We start from the raw sequence: 26,831 nt of genomic DNA on the forward strand, positions 1-26,831 counted from the left end.
GCGACAGCTCATAGTTTTAGCCTGGTGGTGGTCACAACATTATCAGGCTACTGTCACTACTTCAGTCAGTGTACAAATATAATTAGAGGTTGGAATCTGCCCCATGAGACAATACTTTCACAATACTGAAGTCACAATATGACATTACTGAGTATTGCAACAACAGTGTGATACATTTGCAATTTGTGACTTTCTTGCAACTAGCAAGTTGTGTCCTCAAGGGAAAACATCCGTTTTATCTAAGGTAAAGTTCTCCGTCTGCTCATCTTACTTAAATCATTTTTATTCTTGCAAAATAGGATGGTCAAGTCATAAAAAAAAGTACTGTGTTGTATTAAAAACTTAAGTAATAAAAGATCAATACTCAGAGTTCATGTACCGACACAATATTGCCACACAAAATAGTGTGATTGTATGAAATATTGATTTTTCCACCCACCTCTGAATATGAGAATGCCTTTGAAATGGATATTTTCACACCATGGGGCTGTCACCGATTTAAACTACTGCTGTGTATGTGTGTGTGTGTGTGTTGTGTTTGACTATTTTTCTTGTGACGTGATGACATCCCCTCGTCTACAAAGGGCCCAAACCGTCAACACTAAACAGGGATGCACTGGAGGCGGGCTCAGCATTAGAGGAAGTGTTAGAGATGTGAAATGATGTCATTCCAGGAGGTTGCTATCACTTTGCATCTGGTGAACTGAAACTATCACACACACAAACACACAAACACACACACACACACACAGGCATCGGAAGAACACATTAATATGACCAAAGGAAGCTGCCGGGGAGTTCAATCAGCACTGCGCACTCATCCGATATCGGACCTGGAGTTGATGTAAAGCTCGTTATAAATTGTAAAGACAAAGGCTTTGGGCTGTAGATGAAACATATCAGACGATGCAGCTGGGCTTTCTGCAGGGCTACACGGCCTCTCTGAGCTGAAAGCCAGAAGCATTGCAGCAGATAGATGAATGAATGAACAGGAGTCAAAACAAAGCTCGTGGCAATCCAAACACACTTCCGCACCGATACACTACAATTAGACGTCCTGTCTAAGTGCGGGGACTGAATTCGCCGTATCACTCAGCGACTGTTAAGCCGAAGAGGAAGCACAAACCTGTTTTAGATAATTCTGCTAAAAAGGGGGCGGCAGCAAAACAAAAACAATGACGCTAAACTTTATCTGTGATCTCCAGGACTGGAATAAGCAAACACAGGCAGCGCCAGATGTTTCTAATCCAATCTGCAGCGATGACATGAGCATTTCCCTCGCCTATGTTTTCAGTTATAGACGGTGATAATGACTCATGCATGTGTGCACCTGCTGCCGGGGAGAGCTGGGACCTGTGTGACCTACAACCGCCCAAACACGCCAATAAAAGAGTCTGAGCCTGGTATTACAGGGCGAGGATAAGTCACAGGCCCCCGCCGCCACCTGGGGAGCTCGCTGCTGCACAACGCTGACTGTAAAAACATTTAATTAGCAATTTGCCCTGGACGGATATGATCATTTTCCCCGTCACTCCGGTCTTTGACACTCCACCGTCGGACTGAAACATGCTCCTCTTTCACCCTGGGTTTTTTTTTTTGGAACCGATGTCAATTATCTGCAAGAGTGAGCAGCGGGGGCCGGATGGGAACACGCTACAAGCCCGGAGATGGAGGCAACATGCGCTTCCAGTAAAAGAGAGAAACAGGTCAACTTATAAGAACGTCAGCCAAGTTTCAAGAAAAGGCCTCGGGGTCACAGTTTCAAAATAAAAACAACAAGAAGAAGGAAAAAAGTAACACTCACCCCATCCAGTAGAGTGTTTGCTAAGTGGACGCGTGGATCCTTCCGGAAAGGAAACTCTAGGTTTGCTATGTGGAAGATGGTGTTGTCTCTGTCGATCATGAAGACTTCATTTTTCCCGTTGATCAACATCATGTACCTGCGGGAGGAAGAGGACGAACAGTTACGATGCGGTTTGTTTGACTCACAAAAAAGGTAGCAAGTTGTGCTTGTTGTGCCGGTGCTGTTGTTATTAAAAAATGCCATCTGTGGGTTTGATGTCGTTGTGTGAGTCATTCCCATTTACATTTAAGGAGGAATCTATTAGTGAAGACGATGTGGCATTGAGCTGTGCCCCCTTTAGTTATACTATGTTCCTCAATCCAGACAGCATGAAAAGAGCTGGCGCCGTCTTCTGCTGAGTGACAGATTTTATGAAAATAAAAAAAAGGATTTAAAAGAATATTTCCGTGAACTGTAGCACAGAGGAACTTTTATAAAGAAATTTGGCAGTGAATTAATGTTCATGCTGGATCTCATCATCACTCATACTTATAAGCTTATTGAGAATAATTATTATAGAGAATATGTTTTCAGGGCCGTTTAAAGGGGCTTTTCAAACTCTGATCAACTAGACCTGAATGGATGTAATTTAATTAAATTAAGGGTAACATGTATTTTTTCACAGCAAGGTTAGTGTTAACTTTGTATCTCTTTTGGTTGAGAATGTTTCTTTGAATGTAACTTTTTTTAGGGACAGTTGGATGATGGTAAATGTTCTGCACGGTGTAAGAGCTTTTCTAGTCTTTTCAACCACTCAAAGCTCTGCAGCATTCATACAGCACTTTTCTTACACAGAGCACTTTACCCTGCTCATGCACTGGCAAACAAATGAAATGATATATCGGGCGGCAATTCAGTATCTTATCCAACAACACATCCAAATGCATGATTTGTCTTCTGTGTCATCCGATGTACTGTATATGTCTGACCGATCAAGCATAACATAATGAGCACTGACAGGTGAAGCGAATAACACTTCATCATGGCACCTGTTGCAGGGTGGGATACATCAGGCAGCCAGTGAACATTTTGTCCTCAAAGTTGATGTGTTAGAAATAGGGCTGGGACTTTAACGCATTAATTACGATTAATTAATTACACAAAAATTAACGCGTTAAAAAAATTAACGCATCTTAATCGCACTTATTTAAAAAAAAAAAAAAAATTTTTTTTTTTCCTCACGTGTGTCTACGTGCGGTGCGCCCGCACACGAGAGAGGCGGCAGTTTGAGAGGCTGACTGGCAGAGATGAGAGCTGGTGAAACGCTAGCATGGTTATTTAAAACACCATCTCTGATCTCTGCCTGCACATAGATACACAGACACGGGCGCACGCTAAGCTCAGCTGCAGCGCTATATCTATGACCTGTCACTGTCACAGGTGCATCTCATCTCATTATGATAGGACTTCATCCTCAGAGCTCTGTCTTCAGACTGTCCTGACCTGTCCCTGAACATCACACAGGGACAACATGGAGCTGCCTGTGTGATTGGTTACTGAGTTTTATTAATGTTTACATCAGGCTGAGTTCAACAAATCAGTTTATGCTACTGTGATTTAAGTAGCCTAGTTAAATACTACAGTAATCATCATAGTGTATTAGAAGGAAAGACCATTTAATCTGTATGTATCAAATATCGATTAATGAATTCATCGATAATTGGCATCCCTAGTCTGTTGGTCTTGGTTAAGTACCACCTTGAATGCTTAAGCTTATGTATTCAGTCATTCAATGGTATACTAAAATCCATGTGAAAAAGAAAATGCTTCTCACTGTTCTCAGGTCAAATATTTATATGCGATTAAAATGCGATTCATTGCGATTAATTAATTACAAAGCCTCTAATTAATTCGATTAATTTTTTTAATCGAGTCCCGGCCCTAATTAGAAAAATGGGCAAGCGTAAGGAGTTGAGCCAGTTTGACAAGGGCCAAACTTGGACGGAAAACAGGAAAACTGCAGCTCTTGTGGAGCGTTCCCGGTCTGCAGTGGTGCGTGTCTAGGGCTGTCACGATTCTGAATATTATAGTTGACGATTAATTGCCATTCAAATAATTGCAATTAACGATTTGATTATCTTTTGCATTTTAAGTTAAATGCTGTTTTTTTCAACCGTATTGAACGGCTGCATTCTTTGGCTATATACACCGCGTTACACTGTCTGCTAATGTGCGCCATCTCGCTTCAGGAATAGACAGAACTGCAGCTGCGACTGTCTTTCTAAGTTTGGCTCTATGGGTCGGGTTGTGGATCCGTAATGAGATGATGTCATTAAAAGAGCAACAGTAAAACCTCAATCGGTCGGAAAATAATGATGGAAATATGACATTTCTGTTGGTTTTATCCACCTGTTTTTATACTGATGACTGAACAATTTTAACAATTATGCAAAATTAATTGTGGTCAGCTCAAATGATTGCCAGCAGTCACATAAGTCACATTATTTCACAAACAGAACTTCAAAAAAGGAAATACAGACTGGAGCAGCTTCACTTCTTTATGATGACGAGGGCCCAACGGATTTAATCATTTGAGCTTTTCTCAGACATTACAATATCAGCAAATTTGTACACAGACTATATAACATCTGTGTTTAACTGTCATCATATATTACACTTCATACAGTAATACTTTCCTCTGATAAAAATGCATTCCTCTGCATCAACAACCCTGCCTATCATTTTCTTAATTAGTTTATTTGGAGGATTTAATATGTTAATCTTACTTTAAAACCAGACTGCTGTAAGCAAAGAGAAACAACACTTGAGACTTGGGCTCCACTCAACACAACAAAACAACAAAGCCTCTGTGTGCATCTCTAATGTGCAAATTGGTTGTGCCGAATTCCGAGTAAAAACAAAAAGGAGAAGGCGTAAAAGCTTTTCATCGTGTCTGAAGAGAAGAGGAAAGATACCTGCTAATTACGACGTATTACCAAAGCAACCGCTCTTTAATCTGGCAGCGTTTCACAGGATCCATCATCGCAACAGAGAGTGCTTTTGGTCAGAGTTACTGAGGACTTTCTTGGCCCATAGACACTCCCTGAAATACAGCCTTGTGTTTAAAATGTTTCTCACATTAAACTGTAGGCAAATGTTCTTTTCTACTCTACTATAGTCTGCAGTTGCTTTGCCCCGTCACCAAAAAAAAAACCCTTTCCTTGCAGGAGATTACTCTATCTTCAAATTGCATACATCACCAGGGGTTGAGTGAGTTTTTTTTTGCATTAGCATGAAGCTCAACTAATCCATGGCCAGTCTTTGCAGGTAAGATTAAGTCTTAGAAAAAGGGAAAAAATATATTCAGTCCCCCACAAATTTAGCCTCTGCAGCAATGCAACAATGAAATACTGTCATGAAACAGCAGAAGGTTTCCGCCAACATGCAATGACATCAGCACCGAGCACTTTAACTAGCTGTAGTAGCACTTTAGCACCTTATAATATATATTAATATTTCTCTAATTGTTGCCTTTTTTTAGATGAACACCAACCTGCCTGTCGCACTACAGACAGAAATTAGCCGTGGCACAATCTTAAACATATTTACATGAAAATGTTCATTAACATGTGTGTCCCATATTTAAAAAATGAATACATTTCAGTTAAATATGGACATTCAGTCGCCACCAGTTTTCAACTACAGTATATGAATCCAGGGATATCATTTTGTCCAGTGCAACACCACCTTTAACTATAAAACCATTGATAAAAATGTTATTAATGTTATGTTACACATTCTGACAATAACATTTCAAACTGTAAACATCGCAAAGGTAGAGTACATGTCTAAAGAGTTTAAATCAGATGTAGGCTACCTAAAAAAATGGCAACAGACTTTATACCATTGTTAAGATTCAGGTGTTTTCTGTTGGTTATTCTTGAGCTCACTGCCACTGGATCATCCGATGCTGTACATTTCCCTGTTCTGGCTTCAGTGAAAGTGGAATAAAGTAGACCCGAAGGAGAAACTCCAAAGACAGTTTAACACGGGAAAATTACTTTTTTTCCCCCTCAACAAGTGCACTCGACTGAGATATTCAAGAACTTGAAGGCCGTGATCGTTGGACTGTTAAAATATCTGTCAAAAACAGGCCATGCAGTTCACCCGCATTGGTCACGACGCGAGCATCTGGTTGCTGTTAATTTGACTCCACCCGTCCTGCATGCAACGCTCACAGGTGTGTAAGGTTGCTGGCGCATGAAGCACAATCATTCAGACTCTCACACTTTGCTTTTCAGACCGTTATCAGCATTGTTCTTCCCCAAATCTCTGCTCAGAAGAGGCAGGTATCTTTTAAAAACTTCAGGTGTGAACTCAGATCTACTTTTTGGGATAATCTTCTCTAATCTGTTGACAGTTCTCATGCCATATGTGCTTATCTGTTCAAATACAAACAGCCCATCTGGACAATAGTCAAACCATTTGAAACCCAATTACAATTTGAAGCAATCATTCCTCTCTGCATGAGCTCCTCAAATTAGAACGATTAGCCCAATACGTAATGGGATGTTTCGGTTTGATTGCTGCTAAATTAAACTATGCTAGATGAGTCATTAGAAATAGGTCACTTTGTGTAATGCCGACTGTTCGTAATGTAAAAACTAATAAACAAAGGGCTTAGTTATTTTCCACTTTACCCCCACTGGGGCTAAAAGTGGAACCACAAAATCACAGACATAATCCCTGATCCTCCCTATTGCTGGTTCAAACTGAAAAGATAGGCCACACCCCAAGAAAAAAAAACAGGCACCGTTGTTGGCTTCTGTCCTATCCTCTGAAATAGGCATCAAGTCTAAACAGCAGCAGCAGCAGCAGCAGGAGGCATTTACTGCTTCATTAACAACAATTTAGGAGGTTGCATGGATTTCTTACTCTGAAAATGATAAGCATTTTCAAAACAACAACGATAATTTGCATATGAATGTATTTGGGTGCTCTGAGCATAATGCTGTGTAACCCCAGAACTGTTATTAACCCGTTGTCATTCGTCATTCATAAAGACTCATCAGGTGTGGACTAAGCCTGGACACAATTTACACCTCAGAGGTCGGCGAGCAACTCGCCATCATGTCCACCGATGCATCAGAGCGACAACCAAACTGGTGACCAATTACGCTTGTTTCAATCCCCCCCTCCCTCAGGAAATGGGAGCACAGCTGCTTTATGCCACATAAAAGTACTTCAAACTAAATGGGAGGGAAACCTGAAGAGAAAACTGCCCAAGTAGTTAGCAACAAAGGTTTATTTCCATTATGAGTAAAACTGTTTTTTGCCCCCCTACTGCAAATTAGCCCATCAACTGTTTCGTTTACAGATGTCATAAAGAAAAATGTCCTGCCTTGTTTTGACAGTTCAAATCTTGAAGATATTTGCTTGAGAAAACCAGCACATGTCTGCCATGTTTCACTGGAGAAATGACTTGAATAATTAACTGACCTGATAACATGACTACTTGTCTTCCACACTAATTACACAGCATGGTTTTGTTTTCTGGTTGAGTAGCTACGACTGGAGGAGGCTTGTCTTTGTAAAGTCCCCTGAGACACACTGCTGTCGAGGAGGGGCTGGATTATAGTGAACCCAGCTCGGCTGTGAGATAGATAGATAAATAAATAAATAAAAAGTCTATTGACAAATGTCCGTGTTAAGCAATCTGGTGGCTTCATTACACACCTTTCATGAGCCCAATTACACTTTGCAGGCTGCCTGCTGCTCTTTCACACAAAATACCAAGTGGTGAATAAAGTAGGATGAACTCGTGTTCTAATGAGCAACTACAGTCCAGCTGTACTTTGAAAGGTTAAGTATCCAAATCAATGTAACTGACAACCGAAGCTAATTATCTTGTACCTTTAGCCTGCGATGTATTCAGGCCTGTTCCCTTTGTCACATTTTATTATGTTGCAGCCTTCTGCTAAAATCCTTTCATTTCATTTCCCCCCTCATCAGTCTGCACTCAATAGCCCATATGCCACGGCGAAAAATGAACTTTGTCTTCTTTTTTGCAACTAAAATGTCACATCGAAATACGTATTCAGACCCTTCACTGTGTTCGAAGCTGAAGCACCTGTGGCAGTGATTACGGTCTCGACTCTTTGCTCTCGTGTGATGCAACGAGCTCTGTTCACCTGGATTTAGGGATTTTCTACTATCTTCTCTACAGGTCCTCTCAGGCTCTGTCAGGTTGGATGAGGATTGTCTGTCAAGTCTCTCCAAAGTTTTTATTTTTTCTGAATGGGTTGAAGTCAGTCAGGGCTCTGGCAGGGCTTCTGAAGAACACTGACATGGTTGTCCGTAAGCCCCCTCTGTCTTGTCTTGTCTCGGCTGTGCTCCTAGGGGTGACTGTCTTGTCAGAGGGTGAACCTTTGGCCCAATCTGAGCTCCTGAGCAACTCTGGACCAGGTTTCCACTGAGGATATCTCTGTACTTTGCTCTGTTCAGCCTTACCTCCACTGCCTGATTTCCTCCAAACACGATTCTTAGAATTGAGGCCAAACAGTTCAAACGCAGTCTGCTCTGTTTGGCCGTGAAGCCAGTTCAAGAAGAGTCCAGGTTGTCTGAAACTTGTTCCACTTGAGAATTGGGGAGGTTATTGTGCTGGAGTGGAAATCTTCGATTCGGAAATGATACTTTTGTAGCCTTTCCCGAGTCTGTGACATGACACAGCTCTGTCTCCAAGTTATCCAGGCAGTTCCTTCCACCTCATGGTTTGGTTTTCGATATCCATTGTTAGCTGTGAGACCATACCTGTTTAGACCGATATGAATCTTTCTAAATTATGTCAAATCAACTGAAATATCACAGTTGTACTCCAGTACTCCAGTGTTGACAAATCTCAAGGATCATAAATAGAAATGTGAGCCATAAGCCTTTTTAATGATCAATAGGGTGCAATAAGTTATTCTTATCTCAATTAGTATTGTGTTTTATTTAATGGTTGCTGTTTCCTTTTGTGTCTGAACGAATGTTGCTACAACAATTTCCTTTACGGATTGATAAAGTATCTTGACTTGACTTAAATTCTAGTGTCACAGCAAAACCTCAGAACACTTGTGTCAATGTGATTCGCTTTGAGGTATTGAGTATTGATTGGAAAGGGGAAAATTCTAGATTTTAGCACAGGGCTGCAACATTATTGAAGCTTTATAGAATTATTCATGCTATCAAAATGGACAGTAAGCTTTGATGGTGAACAAACTCAGAAATAACACAGACCAAGTGAAAGTGCAGCTTTCAGGAAAACAAAGTCTGAAGACAGAGATGGATTTCAGATTAATGACTTCCCCGCTGACAAAGCTATGCAATTCTCATACCTGCTGTGTCTCTCCGCCATTATCACAGAGGGATTAGATGCAATAAATATGCCATCAATACCAGCTGGTTGAAAGCGGGAAAGTTGACAAGCTTCCAGGGATAAGTACGTGGGCATAATGCAACGCCAGCTGACAAAAGTCTGCATTGTGAGCAGAAACGTGTTCCTTTTTACGAGAAGTGTACTTAATAGTAAACAGTTTTTCCATTGTAAACATAAAGCTACAACTCATGATTGTTTTTACTGTTGATCAATCTTCAGTTCACAATGCCCCAGAAACTCATGCCAATTTAAAATTGGTTATTTTTTTGTCCACTTACAGGTCCATAATGTATGCAGTTTATCACTATATACACAACTGATAAAAGTGGAAAATCCTCACAGGAAGTTGTAAAACTAGTTTCAACTCAAGTAAAGATAAACTATGATGATTTAACTTCAATAGGCCAAAACTGAAATGTACTGCACCAGTAGAAAGAGGTAACAACATGCTGATAGATATCTCCAGTGCTGCTGACAGTGCTTTAGTTTGTAGGTCTTAATTCTCATTTGTTTTAATTAATTTGAATATGCTGCTCTTCATTAACTTTTTATACTATTTATTCTATTGTATTGCTTTTAGTTTGAGAGCAGCCAAACCAAATTTCACTGTTCAATATTTTCAAAACAGTGTAAAATTTCAATTCCAAGCTGCATATCAGGTTTAATATTTCACCTCAAATACTGTGAAAAAATCACACAATACAACAGAAAACCCAGCAAAAAAGAGATCATTTTAAATGTTAAATTAAAAACTATCCATATTTTTTGTATTCCCTCAACAATTTTCTTTTGGCATCACAACATGCCACCAAACAGACAAAACTGTGCATTCCTTTTTTGCATGTCCATCACTTTTAAGGAGCAGTAAGGTGTAAAATTACAAACTAGCTCTGAGGGAATTACTATTTTCAGCAGCTAGCTTGGCAGCACAATTTTTCAAAATATCAGCAAATATGTAGATATCATTGTGATGCTAGGTAGAGCTGTGTAGGCATCACAACACAGCAACTGTCTCCAATTAATTTTGTACCTTGGGGAATAAATGTGTAGGTAGATGGCACTCCCTGTACTGTCACGTGTGATTGCAGAGCTAGACATATAACCTAATTGTTTCCATTAAGTCGAATGCTTCTCAAGGATGCGGGGCCAAGGAAAAGTGGTAATCACAACCCTCATCGCAACGCTTCTGTTGACAGATGAGTGGAGAGCTCAGAGCTATGAGTTTCACCCTGTCTGTCCAGTCATGACAGCAGAGAGGAAAGACAGAAAACACCAGCCTCAAGATATGACTCGGGGTCGTTTGAAATTCTTGTTGAAACTGCAGGGAAGAAAAAAAAAAAAAAAAAAAAAAAACGTGGGAGGAGGAGAGGGAAAAGAATGATGAGTGGGCCAGATATAGCTGCACTTACATTTTTCGGGGTGGGAGTGGACCCACAATGAAAGCATTAAAAAGACATGCAAGCAGTGAGAGGCGCACCGGATAAGAAATGGAACAGGAAATGCCTGAAAATGTTAAAAGCAAATGATGATTCCCACAGACATGAAGGTCCTCTTGTGCAAAAAAAAAAAGGGATGATATAATTCTTTATCTCAGAGAAAGAGACGAGCGTGTTAGGGGATCAGACAGACAGCCCAAGTGTCACAACAGCGCAGATCTGTCAGCCACTATAAGGACACAACAGGTCTGTGCAAAGCAGCGGTTCCTCTGCTGTCTAATTGGCCGGTTAGCCACGGCAAACGCTGTCAAATACGTTCAGAGGGAAGCGGGAGGAGACCATTAGGACGGTCAGTGTAACTCCCACTTGTCCTATTCTTCATTCCAGCATCGCCTTCATCTCCCAGTGCGTCTGAAGTTAAGGTAACAGAAGACACAGAGGTTTCTTTTTATGACCAAAAGGAAAATATTCAATCTAATGTGCTGCTTCATTGACGCCCCTCCCCTGCTGCCGGCTCACTCCCTTTTTCCGTTTCCGTTCTGATGATGGGCGCTGTGTGAGAATCAGTTCTCATTCTCATCCCCGAGCCCTGTCCCCCGAGCACTTTAGCCCTAATGAGGCACAGACGGCCATTGTGTCGGCTTTGTCAGTCTAGTCCCGCAGCATGACTGGCAGCAGCTGAGCTCCGGGGGGAGGCCTTAGATCAGATCCACAAGCTTTGCACATCATTAGTGGTGCTGGTGCATCAACGGGCTGGGCTGAATCTCTTATAGTTAGGGTTGATTTCTCATTTTAGATCACAGAGCCAAAACAAAACAAAACAAAAAACGTACAATGTTGTGGAGCACAAACAATATCTGATGTTAGATATTTATGATGTTGGTTTGTTTTTGAAGAAGAAGCGACAAGGGAGCACATGAGAAACACACCTCGTGGGTAAGCTGCATTTGCCCCAAAGTCCATTTCTGTACAGGCAGTAATACATTTTTCATCAACAGAATAAATTCATTCTACATTTGTATTGTGAAAACTGCACTGACAAGATTTCTGTTTATTTTTCAGGGGAAAAACAAAAACATATGGGTCTTAGCAAAAACTCAAATCATGAATCACTGCAGAATAGAAAAATATGTAAGACATGCCACAGATTCACCCACATTCAACTGGAACTGAAGCAGACTAATGACAAAACCTTGTTTACATCAGCCCCTGACTTGGAAGTCCATGTTGAGGAAACTGGGACTTTCCAACTTCACCAAAAAAAGCACTAGGGATAAACTTTTAGTAGAAGCAACACAAATGCGCCACTGCTCGAAAATAAAATGTCATTAACACTGATACAATCCGTTCAGCTCATGTTATAGACTTTAAACCGTTTGATTCCTGTCTCACACCCCAGCAAACTGCTACTAATATGTATAAGAGCAAAAGATGCCACTTGAGCCTGTTTACATGGTGTAGCATCATGTCACATCTTGTTCCTACCATTGTGACAACAACACCTGAATGCAGCATTATTACCCAGTTTAAGGTGCACACACCTTGTGTACTTGTGTCATAAATGCTGCATATAGAAAAGCTCCCAGCAGTTGAGCAGGTAAATCAGATGTGCACCTACCGACCCATTCAGTTACTCCTTGTTTTGTCTTGTGAGACCAAAACACATCATCTCAAAATACGTGTTGAGTTTTGTATTTAATCCTAAATACATTCATTCAGCCTTCCTTTTACAGCTTTCTTTGATGTTCAGGCTATTATTTCTTTGGTATACCTTGACAGTGTCGACTCCTGCAGTCTTCTTAGGAAGAGTCATATGATGTTTATAGAGTGGAGTGAGGTGTCACACATGTATGCACTTTGCACTTTCCACTGCTATCTATCTATCTATCTATCTATCTATCTATCTATCTATCTATCTATCTATCTATCTATCTATCTATCTATCTATCTAGTCTGCTGTGACGTCGGAAAACTGGACAGTGCGTTCCCCCTACATCGGATGGACCAAGGGACAGCGGAGAGCCATGCCCCCTGACACAGGGGGCACCGTCAGGTGAAATGACGACACAGTACAGCAGACATCACAGAAACATCCTGTGACTCTCCTGAAAAATACTGCGGGAACAGCAGTCAAAACTGTCAAGGTGTAACAAAGAAATAAACGCCTGAACATAAGAACATAAAAAAATGAAGTGTTGTGGCCAAAGGACATAAAATATAGTTGGATCTACAGTTGCAGTGAGTCAGCCAGGCTGCTAAACCAGCTAATAAACTGACCTTAACAAAAATAATCTGTTCAAATTTCAACCAGAATGAACTTTGCATCCGATGTTGCATGTGATACTGAACAAATGTCTCTGCCAGTGGAGAGAGTGACAGATCCAGAGAGAGGTGCAAACCGTCTCCTAACCGCAGACACACATCTAATAACTAAAACACGTTCTGTAACTCACATCCCCTGTGGTTCCCCTGACAGAACAGGTGTAGAAGGAAACGAGTGTGTAAGTATTGCCGTTTACAAATTCCCTCGTTTTTTACCATCTCTGTTTTTGTGAGCTGAGAATTCAGCAGCACAAAGCTTTAGTAGCAACATCACATCAGCCTGGATATGGTAGAGTCAGTCTGCTGTCCTGGCTCACAGCAGAGGTACAAACACTATGAGTCAACTAAATGAGTGTAAAAGACAAGTGACAAATCACCGACCAATAAACCGAAAACAACCAGTCGGCAAACTACGCTCACTGCAAAGATCTAATCTGGCGCGTCAAAGAAAACAAGGGATTATTGATTTCTCATTGGAAATGAGTGACTGCAGAGTTAGTTCTGTTGGCGCAGAACACCGAGGAGAAAATTAAGAAAGCCAGAGTCGAATTTCTTTAATAAAGTCCAAGTTGAGCAGCGTTGTTTGTTTAAAGCCCCAAGGACATAATTGGCTCCTCCTTTATCCTCTTCATCCTCTTCATCCTCCTCCTTTCTGGGGCTCAAACCAATCTAACCCTGACAGAAGACTCTACAACAAGATGAGTTACAGCCCAACTCTGCCTGTCATTTCCCCTCTTGGCAAATCCACTGATTTTGTTGTCCTTTCCAAAAGCCCATTAGAGGACACCTTCTTGGCAGTTTCTCCTCTGTATGACTGCTCAGTGTGTCATGGATGACTGCATAATGGTTCTTAGGTGAGCGAGGTTGCTGCGGCACTTTGTCACCGTCTTTCTTGTTATTGTGCAGCTGAGCAGACGTGGTTTAGGAGCCAGAGCTGTGAATGCAGGAGTCGTTCATGTAGGACTGGAGAGTTAAGTATTAAATGAACATTAACCTTTCCCTCTTTAAAAATTTACGCTGTTCTAGGAGAAAAAAAAAAAAGCAAATTACTCATTCTGAAACTACTAATGAGCAGCATCACAATGGGAAACTTTATTATCTTCAGCAGAATGACAATGGAAAGCTGGAGGGATTCAGAATATGTCATAACTTGAGTGAGAACTTCTGGTAATATGCAAAAAGAGAGAGAGAGAGGGGGGAAAAGATCTTTCTAGACCACCTTGAAGAGACAAATTTCCAATTAAAAATCCATTTCAGGTCCTCAGGTGCCCCTAGGGTAGAAAGTAGGACATTTAATAAGAAATGTTCCGCAATGCATGCAGAGAATGACAAACTGAGATCACGCCTCACCCCACTGCAATCAGGAAATCTCACTCAGTCGGTATACATACAAGCTCATTACTCAGCAACACCAGCTGATGGATTGTAAGTCATCCACACATGAGATGATATTTTTCATCATTGTGGACATATTTGCATGTACAGAGGCCCCGAAAAATGGTTACAGGTATAAATGAAGCAGTACGATTTTATTTGTGTTCACAGTTTTGGTGTTTTTGCTCTAATACTTGGACAACTGATGCCTGAACAAAAATCCATCTTGGCTTTCACAACAGTTTTTGTTGTCCTTCAACCATCATAAAATTTCATATCTGTGGGATTTTTTTTTTTTTTACTTTATTTTCCCATTAAAATGTCTCTCATCATCAGTTTTGTTTGTGCAATTTCAATCTCACACAAAAGCCAAACTCAGATGTGTAAAGGTTTATTTTCTGGATAAATTAAAAAAAGAAAAAAAACAGGTGGTTCAGGTGTGACACTAATAAGGCAGCACAAAAGGCTGTGATCCATTTCTCGGGGGTTGGTGGAGCGCAGTAATAGGAGAGGTAATAACAGGCCCGCAGCCTCGGAACGAGCTGTCCCTCACAGACAATGCAGCCCCTTCACTTTACTGCGCATATAAAAAAAGAAGAAAAAAAAAGCCTGAAAGCTTCCCCCAAATGAGCGCGCTGTCTTATTACCTGCATGAAGCAAAGGACACACACAGGCTACAAATGCTGCTGTGGATTCTGAGTGGAGAGAAGCAACAGAAATGCCAACAGGAGACCGATAGATACGACGCTGACAAGATAGACACACACAAAGGAAATCATCAAAGTTTACCGTCGACAGAATCAAACCTTTTGCTATGTAAATACTGCCGAGGCGCAGGTTCTGTGGTTGTTTACACACACACACACACACACACACACAGAGGAGGAAATGAACAGCGGCTTCAACCCTCTGTAGTGGAGTGTCAACAAACTTGAGGATATTCTACGAGGAGTTGGGAGGAAAAAAAAATCTTTTTGATGAGACTGGGCGCAGCGTGGTCTCACAGGATCAGAGACAGTGTCTGCACCTGTAGCACCTTTAGTTTGGTAAAAAAAAAAAAAATAACAGGTCCAAGAAGAAATGAGTATAAAAACCACAGAGCATCACTTGGTGAAGAAGACCCAGGCTTTACTAATGCAACACACTCACTCACCCACACATACGCATACACAACCGGCACTGATTGAATTACGCCTAAATAAATTAGTCTCTCCCAATTAGACTGGGGCACAATATGTTCTGGTGAGACTTAAGTCTAAATTGTTCTGGTGGGTGGGACTGCTCGTGTCACAGAGCTCATATTAGCTCTGGAGACACAGAAAGTCATTAGCATTCACCTCAGCTCCAAGCAGCAACATGTCCAAACCAGCCTCAGCCGAACTAACTCAACAAGCACCGACTGCATCAGGTCCACGTGGAGATCTGCAGTTGACACCTCATTTAAATATCATTAAAACATGGTTTATAAAATAAACGGCAAAACAAATCTGCACAATTTTCATGGCTAATTACTGTGGTGATCACTGAATCACAAGTCTCTTAAAGGGATAGTTCAACATTTTGGCAAATAGGCCCATTACCATAATCCCTATAGTTTTAGGAGGTTCATTACCTTTAAAGCAGATATCAGTGGAATGTTTTTGTTAATATAAGTCCTAAATAGTCCTATTTTCCGTCAGCAATCACTTACATGAAGTATTTCAGCCTAAACACGAGTCTCTCCGTCACTCTGCTCTGCTGTAACCCAAGGAGAAAATTTTCCTTGTGGGATACAAGTGTTATCCAATGAGGAGAGAGAACGGCATGAAGGGCTGTGTGTGCAGCCAAGGGATGCGCGTGAATGTGGTGACGTAGCACGAGGACCAATTGATGCCTGACAAGGGCGGGGGCTGCTAACTCATGGTGCGTTCAAAGAAACTCGTACTTTGTGTTTTTCCTTCCTGTGAAGTCATACCAGTTCGATCTGGTACGAGTTCACGGGTCGGAAGTTACGAGTGGCCGTTATAGGGAACTTTCACAGACAACAGGATGGTAAAAACACGAGCTACGGGTTACCTGGAACGCTACCAAGTCGTAGTTGTGACTTGAAGCTGTAACTTACGGTTTCAAAAGCCTGCCTTGAACGCAGCATTAGCCGAAACGGCCGTGAAGCTGATATCTGCTTTAATTGTCGGTGCAAGCTATTTTTAGAACAGCGGAGCAGAGCTACGAGCTGCTCAGAGCTACGCTACGGAGGCTCATGGGATTTCTTGGTTTCAAACTCATCAAATACACAATCCAACAACTCCAAAATGCTCTGGTGGACAAGTTGTGACCTGCACATTCACCACGCTATGAGATAATAACGGAACGTTAGACAGTTGTTTTCGAGGTAAATTCATGCAAAACCGCTGATGCACGTTCCCGTCGGGGGCAGTTTTTCGGCAAGCAGTCTCTGCATTTGCCTCTAAAACAACTCTGTCTTGTCACATTCTGTTATTATCTCATAGCGTGGTGAATGTGCAGGTCACAACTTGTCCACCAGAGCATTTTGGAGTTGTTGGATTGTGTATTTGATGAGTTTGATGAGGGAAACGTTTATTTAACGATTATGGCAATGGGCCAATTTGCCAAAATGTTGAACTATCCCTTTAAGATTGTGGCATAACAGGATCTGTGGAAAGATTTTAACAAGTGGCAGCTCACTTCAATCCTCTTTTTGTTTCTTTAACCTGACAACATGAAGTGTTCCTCACTAATTACAAAGACTGCAACTAATGATTACCTCTATAATATTCTCATCAGTTACTTTGATGACTGATTGGTTGATACTTTGTTTATAAATCGGTGCCCACTCACATTTCCCCACAGACCCAAGGTGTTGTCTTAAACCTCAGTAGATATTCAATTTACCGTCACTGGCAACAGAGAAGAGCATCAAATACCTAATTTCAGGAACTAGACCCTGCAGATGGCTGATAGTGTAGCTTAAAAAAAAGACTTATATGATTACTCTGATCAGGCTTCATTAATTTAGATTAAACCTAATTTTCTGTTGATCAACTAAATGATTAATAAACCTATCCCGGCAGCTGCTGCTCTATTACAAACCCACACTTTCCTCTCTGGGATTTGCTGCTGTTTTGATTATTATGAGGAACATCTCATGTGCTTTCATCAACAAATAAATAATTCTATGTTGCTGTTTTTTTTTTCCCCTTATAAAAAAAACAACTCAGGTTAGCTTTTTTCCAATTTCTTTAAATATGAAGAGAAAGTTGGACATCCTATTCTCAGCATAGTGGATATCCTGCAGTGGAGGGATGAGTCATACCTAACATACTCTGGCGCTATGCATGAAAAAAAAAAAAAAAAAAAGACATGAGCTATGACTGCTCTTCAAGGCTCAGGTGTTGCTGCAGGGCAAAAGAGGGTGAAGGACAAGAGCTGGAGTTAGCAGAGGAAGAGCTCGCCGTCACTCTCTATTCAAATCTAAAAGAGGTAAAACTTTGCAGCAGCGCTTTGTCAGAGATGACGGCAGTCGATTACACACACCAGCAGCAGCACCTTGGTCAGAGGCCAGATCTCTGCTCTGCTCTGTCTCGCTCCTGGAGGAAATTAAAGCGCAGATATGTAAAAATTCTTGAAATTGTCTGCAGTCATTAAATATTCACCAGCACACGGCACATTTGCACCAGCGAGAGAGAGAGAGAGAGAGAGAAAGAGAGAGAGACATCCGACTACTGGCACATTAAAATGCCTTTCCCCCCCTCTCACCTCAAGCTTTTGGCAGCGGAGGCATAAAATTAGAGAAAACAACAAATTCCCACCCCAAATGTGACGCCTTATTGCATTTCCTATTCTACACTGGACGCAGTCGAGCTGTTTCCTCTGTGCAGTTGATTTATAATCCAACCTTTCCACAGCTCCACAGCTCCACAGCTCCACCATCACCACTCAGGTGGATATAAGCTACACGATTACCTACTAAAGCCTAATAAGACGCAGTCACGTTAGCGTTACCTCTCGATCTTCACTAACAAGCCGGGGGAAAGTAAATGAACACCTCTGATGTACACACAACCTTTATAGACAACTCCCATGGCCCTGTGTATTGACTTTAAGGAAAAAGGAGACTAATGAATGCGGAGGAGAAAGCCATCGGTCCAGTCCGAGACACAAAGAGCGATACCTTCACTGACAGCTGTGGACGAGGAGGAGAGTATTTGTCGTGAGGACGTTTGTTTGAACAGGCGGACCCACCGTGTGCCGTCGGCCTTCCAGCTGACTTTGTATGGATTCTGTTCCAGGAAACGAAGATTTTGTCGGTCCATGGACACGGGCTGCGCACCAGGGAAACCAGACCTGCAGCAGCACGGAAAAGCACAAGAAGTGACGTTTATCTATCAACAAAAGTATTTACACATGGTTACTTATTCTCTCATCTGTTAGGAGTGACCAACAGAGGCAATATTCATTTTCTGGACCCCAAACCCCAATACAAAACAACAAAGTGTAACGTAATATAACGTAATGGATTCAGCACAGGGCTCCAGACTGCATCTAAATGGAGGCATTTTGTCCTTAAAACTTGAGACAGTGCAAGTAAATTACAATCTACTTGCACTGGAGCCCTGCAGCATAAATACATTATATCCATAAGAACAACAGTTTCTATTATACAATCTGCAATATGTATAGAGCTGCTCTGGAGGCCTGCTATTGGGCCGATTCAGCTCCCTGGAGGGGGTGGGGGTGAATATTTGGGAGATATAATTGTCGTTACTTAGAGCATCTACACAGAACTTTCATTTTGTGTTGATTTTGGCGTCCCCTGTGGACAAAAGCGGTTGTGTTTTGCCGGAATGAAGACTGCCTTTCCCATGAGCTCTAGCGCAGATTGTCGCAAAGACGCTTTTCTGGCTTGCGTGCCATGAATTATTTCGTCCGGTGGACCGACCCGACCACTGCCTCCCGAAGGTACAAGAGTTACACTACTTGGAAACAGCTTATCTTCCCACTGATGGCATCATTTGCTGTTGTAGGTCACACAGAGACATCAGCAGAAACGAGAGACTTTTGTAAATCCAGTTAAAAGTTCTTTGTAGTTGCTTTAAGTCCAGATAGAAATTAATTATCTCAAATATGTTCTGACATCTATCTAAAAAGGGGAAAAGGTGACGTCAATGTCGCCTGCAACCTGAACTCACTGAGCAGCCTGGCAGCGCTGCGGAGATTTTTCCTCACTCTAACCTATCGGAGAAGGCCAAACCTTAGGGTCGGAGCTCATGGCTGTCAATCAATATTTCACTGCATAATCAAACAGGTGCACAATGACTGTATGAGCTAATGGAAAAAACATATTGAGGAATATGTTTGCAGTATTTAGAGAACACTTTGTCTTATGTCTGGTGACAGAGTGCCACAAGGAGAACGGCAGATTTTGGATCTAGATAAACAACAGATCCACTGAAAACAGTCATTGTATGGAAATAACTGCATTCACAACTACATTTGGATGTCATATTAGAAAATATAGGCGCACACAGGTAATACCAACAGCAGGTTAATGGAAATAGCAGCTCGCTCTGTTCCCTCTGCTCCAACAAAGACGGAGCAGTGGAGCCGTCCACTCCACTCTCTCTCTGCTGCTGCTTCATTACAACATGATGCAGCAGCAGCACATTTTCGCCTGGAAAAGGAAATATCTATTCCTGCCTCTGCCGGTTGTCATGAACGTGTCATAATCTTCAAAAGAACAGGTCGATTGGAGACGAAAGAGTCGCTCTGAATAAACATTTATGTACAGGCAGATGCAAAGAGTTTCCCCAGAGGTGCACGAGGAGGAGGAGGAGGAGGAGGAGGAGAGCGGCTGTTACCTGTCCCACTCGGCCATCTCCTGAACCTTTCTTTGGATCTCGCCTAGTTTGGGTTGTGTGGTGACCTGTGAGACGCCTTTCACCGTGATGCCCTCGAGGAATACTGCACCCTGGGAGGCAAAAAGATAAAGAAAACAGAAGTGAAGTTGAACTTGGATTGATTTAGGGAAAAAAAAAACCAAAAAAAAAACACACAAATCCAACCTACACATACAAGAAATACCGGTGATACTTTCCAAGCAGCTGCTTCTTTGCTTTATGAATCCCTGTGTGCAGAAGCAACAGGTTGAAACATTATAAAGTCTTTCCTTTTTTGACTTCTACACATTTAAAACCGTTTTAACTTTAATTATTTTTTTATGAATCCACTTTATAAAAATCCTACTCGTCCGCTTCAACTCCCAGGAAACTGGACTCACTCTACCCACTCGCTCCCATTTATGGTCAATGCAGGAATCCACTCATCACTCCTCTGATAGAAACGTTGGCAACATCTGTGGCACTCGTTTCCTAATCTCACTTATTTCTCATTTGGCCTGACCTTTCTCGCTCTCACTCAGCCCGGCTAACTGGTGTAACATGATAATTTATGCCAAGTGTAAATGGCTGCGGCGAGACGAGAAAAGCCGCCATCATCTCATATCGCATAAATTAATTCGCCACCTTTCAATCCAGACAGGGCTAATGCAGCGCTACATGCTCGGTCTCATTCATCTGCCTGAAACTCAGGGATCATTCACATCAGTTCACCACCAAGGACGGTATTCATTAGAATCATCTATTACTCAATGATCGCTTTTTTTTCTTCTTCTTCCAGCAGCATATAACAATATCTCCTAACGATGTAATTTAATTAACATGGCCTGGGCGCAGATAGGCAGCGTAAAGAGAATAGATGGATCAACCACTGACAAGTGATTAATTGAAGTTCATTTCAGTCTTCACTCGTCTGTGAAGAGTTGTTGAGCTGAGTTTCCTCGCTCCTGTTTACCTCAGGCGGAAGTGAAACTTTACAAGTAGTGACGGAAGTACTCAGATTCTTTACTCAGGTTAAAGGGATAGTTCAACATCTTGGCAAATTGGCCCATTGCCATAATCCCTACAGTTTTAGTTGTAGGTTCGTTAGCTTTAATTGTAGATGCAAGCTGTTTTTAGAACGGTGGAGCAGAGCGGCAAGCTGCTCAGAGCTACGCTATGGAGGCTAATGGGATTTCTTGGTTTCCCTCATCAAACTCATCAAATACACAATCCAACAACTCCAAAACACTCTCGTGGACAAGTTTTGACCTGCACATTCACCACGCTATGAGATAATAACAGAACGTTACGAGACAGAGTTGTTATCGAGGTAAATTCATGCGAAACCGCTGATGCACGTTCCCGGCGGGGGCAGTTTTCGGCAAGCAGTCTCTGTATTTACCTCGAAAACTTGCAGCTCTGCTCCGCTGTTCTAAAAACAGCTTGCACCAACAATTAAAGGTAACGGACCTAATGCTGTGACTATAGGGATTATGGCAATGGGTCAATTTGCCAAAATGTTGAACTACCCCTTTAAAATGAGTAAAGGATCTGAGTACTTCCATCACTACTTGTAAAGTTTCACTTCCGCCTGAGGTAAACAGGAGCAAGATAAAGTACCAATGCTGCAGTCTCAAAGTGCTCCAAAGTAAAAGTTCTCACTCACTTTACCTACACAGTATCTTATTTTACAGTATATGTATGATGTATTTGGATTATATATATGACATTTGGATTATTATTACAGAAGTATAAATATTTAAGCAGCATTTTAATGGTGAAGCTGGTGGTAGCAGGCCTATTATATAAAACCACATGATATGATATCATTGCGATTTTTGAAACATTTTGTGGTATCTTGGGTAAAGGTATTTTTATTTGTCACTCCAGTGACACATTGTTTGTACCCAAATGTAAAACTTTGTCAACATCTGTTTTATCTAGTCAGATAAAGCTCTCCAGTCTGTTTATCTCACTTAAATCATTTTTATCCTTACAAATTGGGATTGTCAAGCAGACCAACTGATCAACACAGTGACAGAAAGGAGTTAAAATTAAGATTCGTATTTGCAATTTACACAATAAAGATCATTTTTTGACACAATATTGCCACACAAAAACATCATAACACTATGCTGTATGGTTTTTTTTCCCTCTACCCCCAGTAGAGGGTTGAAGTAGTTTCTTGGACCACAGACCTCGGCCACGGCTGCATCTCCCAGAGCAACAGAGAGGTCTTGTTGGGCTGGATTAAAGTTTACTTTTGATGAATGTTTGATGCTTTAGCAAAGCCCCACTGGAACAAGCTCCAACTTTCGCAAATACATGTCAGCTAGTAGCTACCATGTGGTGGTTCAACAACCTGGCCATCTCCTCCTGTGTTGTTTTGTTTGGGCCCCGTTCAGACCCGGGCCGATCGATGATTAATCTCAGTACGTGCTGTCCAAAACAGCAGAGCTGCATTTCTACTTTTCAAAATCAAAACTCTGTTTCATCCAAGCGGACTTTGTGACATTTCTCCTCCTAACAGCCAACTGGCCGCCGACCAGTCTGACTGTGAGGCGGGCGCTCCACTCAACCAAGAGACAGTATTGCTTAATGGCAGTGAAGTAATGCAGCCTGCGAGAGCTGCTCTTTCTTCCACGACCTGTCTGCCGTATCACATTCTCAGCTATTAGATTTGCCTTGATCCAAGTTTTCGGTAATAACGGTGGTAAATAATCCGTAAAAAAAAAAAAATCTATGTCCTGCTTTACTTTTGTTGTTTTTTGTCTTAGCAATGCCTCCATTACTCTGCCTGCTAGGGATGTTGGCAGTGCCTTTTTATTATTCTATTTTATTTTTTTATTTAAGCTTCTTGCAACTACTCAAAATTATCTGGAAGAGAGCGTCAGCTGGATGTAAAGGGGAAACCTAATTATACGCAACTGGATATTATTCAACACTTCTAATTTCACTAAACTGCGCTGATGAGAGCTTTACATAAAGGATATGACTTTTATCTAATTAAAATGATACCTTTCCCTGCGGCTGAGAGGATGTAAAACTTCATTTTATCTGAATACGAGACTCAGTTTGTTGGATTGTTATATATAGTTGAACATAAGAGTCTTATCACTTAGGAGGGAAGCCTCCCTGGAGACCCTGCGTGAGGCCCGTGTCGTGCAGATAGGGGGCCGACAGATATCCACTTAACAGTCCATTTCCTGCAGCTCCCCGGAAGTCTTACCAGTTTTAGCTTCTCTTTCTTTCGTTTGCCCGGCGCCGACCCGGAGGAGCTGGGGCCCGACTCCTGGCCGACCGCGTTGCCATCGTCGTCCATTTCCCCGCCTTCGTCCTCGAAGCACCATTCGGGCAGCTCGGGGGCTGGGGGCGCGTCCTCCTCGTCCCCATAGCGACGGAAAAGCTCTTTGAGGTAGTCTCCCTTATAGATCCCTGGGGCCCGGGCCTGGCCGAACGCAGCCACGGCTGCTTCGACGCTGATAAGAGACAGAAAACACAGACAAAGAATCTTTTTAAAAGCTTTAGTCTTTGCATTTGATAGTGCACTTTCTAATATTCTTTACTTGGACAAAATTGAAAAAAGGAAGTCAGTGGTATTTTAAAGGGATAGTTCAACATTTTGGCAAACTGAGTGAAATTCATGCAAAACCACTGATGCGCGTTGCCTTCTGGGGCAGTTTTTCGGCAAGCAGTCTCCGCATTTGCCTCGAAAACAACTATAATCCCTATAGTCACAGCATTAGGTCCGTTACCTTTGCAAGTTTTCGAGGCAAATGCTTGCGCGCATGAATTTACCTCGATAACAAGTCTCGTATACTATCTCATAGCGTGGTTAATGTGCAGGTCACAACTTTTGGCGTTTTAGAGTTGTTGGATTGTGTATTTGATGAGTTTGATGAGGGAAACCAAGAAATCCCATTAGCTTCTGTAGCGTAGCTCCGCCGTTCTAAAAGTAGCTAGCCTGCACCGACAATTAAAGGTAACAAACCTACTCTTAAACCTATAGAGATTATAGCAATGGGTCAATTTGCCAAAATGCTGAACTATCCCTTTAAGGCGGCAAATTACAATTAATGAATAAAATACAAATTGACCTTCATTAAAAAAGGATATTATCAAAGTTAACTGTAATATTTTAGTGCAAAAAGGTAAAGTGTTGAATATTTGGGATTTTGTGCATCTCTAATTTCATCATCGTTATGATACCTGGTTTATAAGGTAAGGTAAAATTTCAATTAACTCCTTATCTGATTGAGACAAGAAACAATCAGAAAAAATTGAAAACATTTCATGGTTGCTGGTTTAAATGAGAGAAGTAGCCACTTTCCCTCGTCTGGTTACAACAAGAAAAGCGGGAAATCGTCACACTGACGAAGCGGAGAGGAGGGACACTCAGCATTTATGCCTGAACATGGATTAACTGATCGTCAAAATGGTGCCCAATCATCTTTCTGTCATTGAATAATCCATTAATCAACTAAATGTGTCAGTTCTCAAATTAAAACAGATCAAAATTTGTCAGATATTTTGAATTTAGAGAAAATTCAGCAAACTAATCAGTACTGAAAATGATTTTGATCATTAACAGGCTGGATATTTCCCCCCTCCGGCTGTATAAACACAAAAAAAGACACAAAGACAAAAATCTAAACTAGTTTCGATCACTTTAGTAGTTGAATTATCTCCCAACATGTGACACAGGATGAGGGCTGTAAAGGCTCTGCTCTGAGAATATTCATTACACAGGAAGAAGTGGGTGGTGGGAGGGTTTTATCAGCCTACCAGCTTCCAGGGAGACTCTGCTCTCTCAGACCGCTGCTCCACCTCCTGAGTGGAGACACATACCACCCGCCCACCCCACCTCTGCTCTGCTCTGCTCTGCTCTGCTGCTGTGAATTATTTAGACATCTCTGTGATGGGGAAATGAACTTGGTCACTGTTGAGAGGGCAGCTTCATGTTGGAGGGAGGGGAGGGAGGGGAGAGGGGTCACGCCATATGGTTTGTGTTACCATGCAAGACGTTTTTTTTTTTTTTTTTTGCAAGGATGAGTGATCGAAGGAGGTCAGCGCTTACCTCCAGTCCAACTTCTCCACCAGATACGCACATATCAGAAAGCCTGTGCGGTTGAAGCCGTGCGTGCAGTGAACACCTTTGGGAGAAGAAAGAGGAAAAACTCAGACAAAAAAAAACACAACACAGGCATTTTCAAAAACACTCTTCGACGTGTATTGATGGAACGTTTTGGGAGTCACATCATCAACAGCTCCTCTCTTCCCTCATCTCCACTCGGTGCCCTCGTGCAATCAGTTTAATGCAACATAATGTGAGCAAGGCGTCACAGTTTCGACAGCGGGTGGTGGTTCAGCAGCACAGAGTTCTCCTCTCACATCAATAACGTCAGGTCTCTCTGAGATGTGCGAAGGCTGTTTTGATTGAGTCACACAATCAAAAGCCTCGCAGGCAGCCCCTGCCTTTATACCCACATCAAAAAATAAAAAATAAAAAAAACAGTCCGACTGACACCCTGACACACAGAAGAAACCTAGAAATTGATGAAACATTCAGGAGATAAAGAGTGGAACAAGGGGGAAAACAAAAACAGCTCTTTAAAGCAGCTTCTGTTGAGGACTGGACTCGGAGCCACGGCCCCTCGGAGAAAGTGGCGTTCTCCCAAACCAAGCAGGTGCACAGCAGAGTTACAACTACACACAAAAAACAACGTAAAACCAAAAAAGCATCTGACTCTCGTGCTTCCGCTGCACAGGACGTTTGCCTGGCAACACCAGCGCTAATGAAGACAGAACGAAGCGGTGTCAGAGGACGAGGGGGAGGTGAGGGGTGGGGGGGGGTCACGTTTTACCGACCCAACTGTCTAATCTGGAACGCGCGTATCGTCAGGACAACAAAGCCCTAATGACCGGCTGGACAAAAGGCAGCACATGACGTTCACACATTCTGCTGCTTGCGACGTCTGAGCGCTCTGCTTCCCGAGGCCAGGCAGCAGTCAGTAGGTAAAGGAGGAGCGGGTCTGAGCAGGATTAGCAGAACAGACGCTAGAGGGAGGTAGGAGAGAGCGCCCTGCTGTCTGCGGCGTGAAAGCACACTTTCTATATCCCATGTGCACTTGATGGCGTCCCTCAAGCTGCCTTTGGGCGCTTTGTCCCAGCTGAGTGTCATTTCAAACTAACTAAAAAATAAAGAGCAAGATGTTTAAAAAACAGAACGAATGCAAATAAGAGAGAGAGAGAGAACCAAATTGTTCATTTTAATTGCACATGAGGATTCTTTTGAATACTCGCAACTAAAATAAATTCAATTTAATACAATTAATGAAACTGTTTTGGGGGATTTGTCGAGGCTGCACTCCGTGGCGCCGTTGTAGTGGATTTGCTGGCGTTTTACTGACAGGTGTTTCTGTTGTTTCGACAACTAAATAACACAAGACGCCCCTCTGTGATCATACAATTGAATCAACATGTCTCTAAAACAGTTTTAACAAAAGCTGAACAAAACTACTTTCATGCTGGGAGGATTAGCAGCTGGATTAGACTGCATCAGTCTGTGCACCTGCCTAGTACCTACTGAGTGGATAAACTGGAATAAGCACAATTTTCTTCTC

General features: G+C 42.0%; 1 protein-coding gene across 1 annotated transcript in view; it reads right to left on the reverse strand.

The window, feature by feature from the left end:
* rngtt (RNA guanylyltransferase and 5'-phosphatase) overlaps positions 1-26,831 on the reverse strand; it is a 109,425-nt gene that overhangs the window by 75,671 nt on the left and 6,923 nt on the right. Inside the window, exons 5-9 of the mRNA XM_084001120.1 lie at positions 25,286-25,361; positions 23,438-23,687; positions 20,191-20,300; positions 18,575-18,676; positions 1,805-1,940 (exon numbers count right to left, since the gene is read on the reverse strand). Of these exons, the coding sequence (XP_083857246.1) occupies positions 1,805-1,940; positions 18,575-18,676; positions 20,191-20,300; positions 23,438-23,687; positions 25,286-25,361 (674 nt within the window). The remainder of the gene's footprint in view (positions 1-1,804; positions 1,941-18,574; positions 18,677-20,190; positions 20,301-23,437; positions 23,688-25,285; positions 25,362-26,831) is intronic.

This window comes from Trachurus trachurus (assembly GCF_905171665.1).
Source record: "Trachurus trachurus genome assembly, chromosome: 24".
NCBI lineage: Eukaryota > Metazoa > Chordata > Actinopteri > Carangiformes > Carangidae > Trachurus > Trachurus trachurus.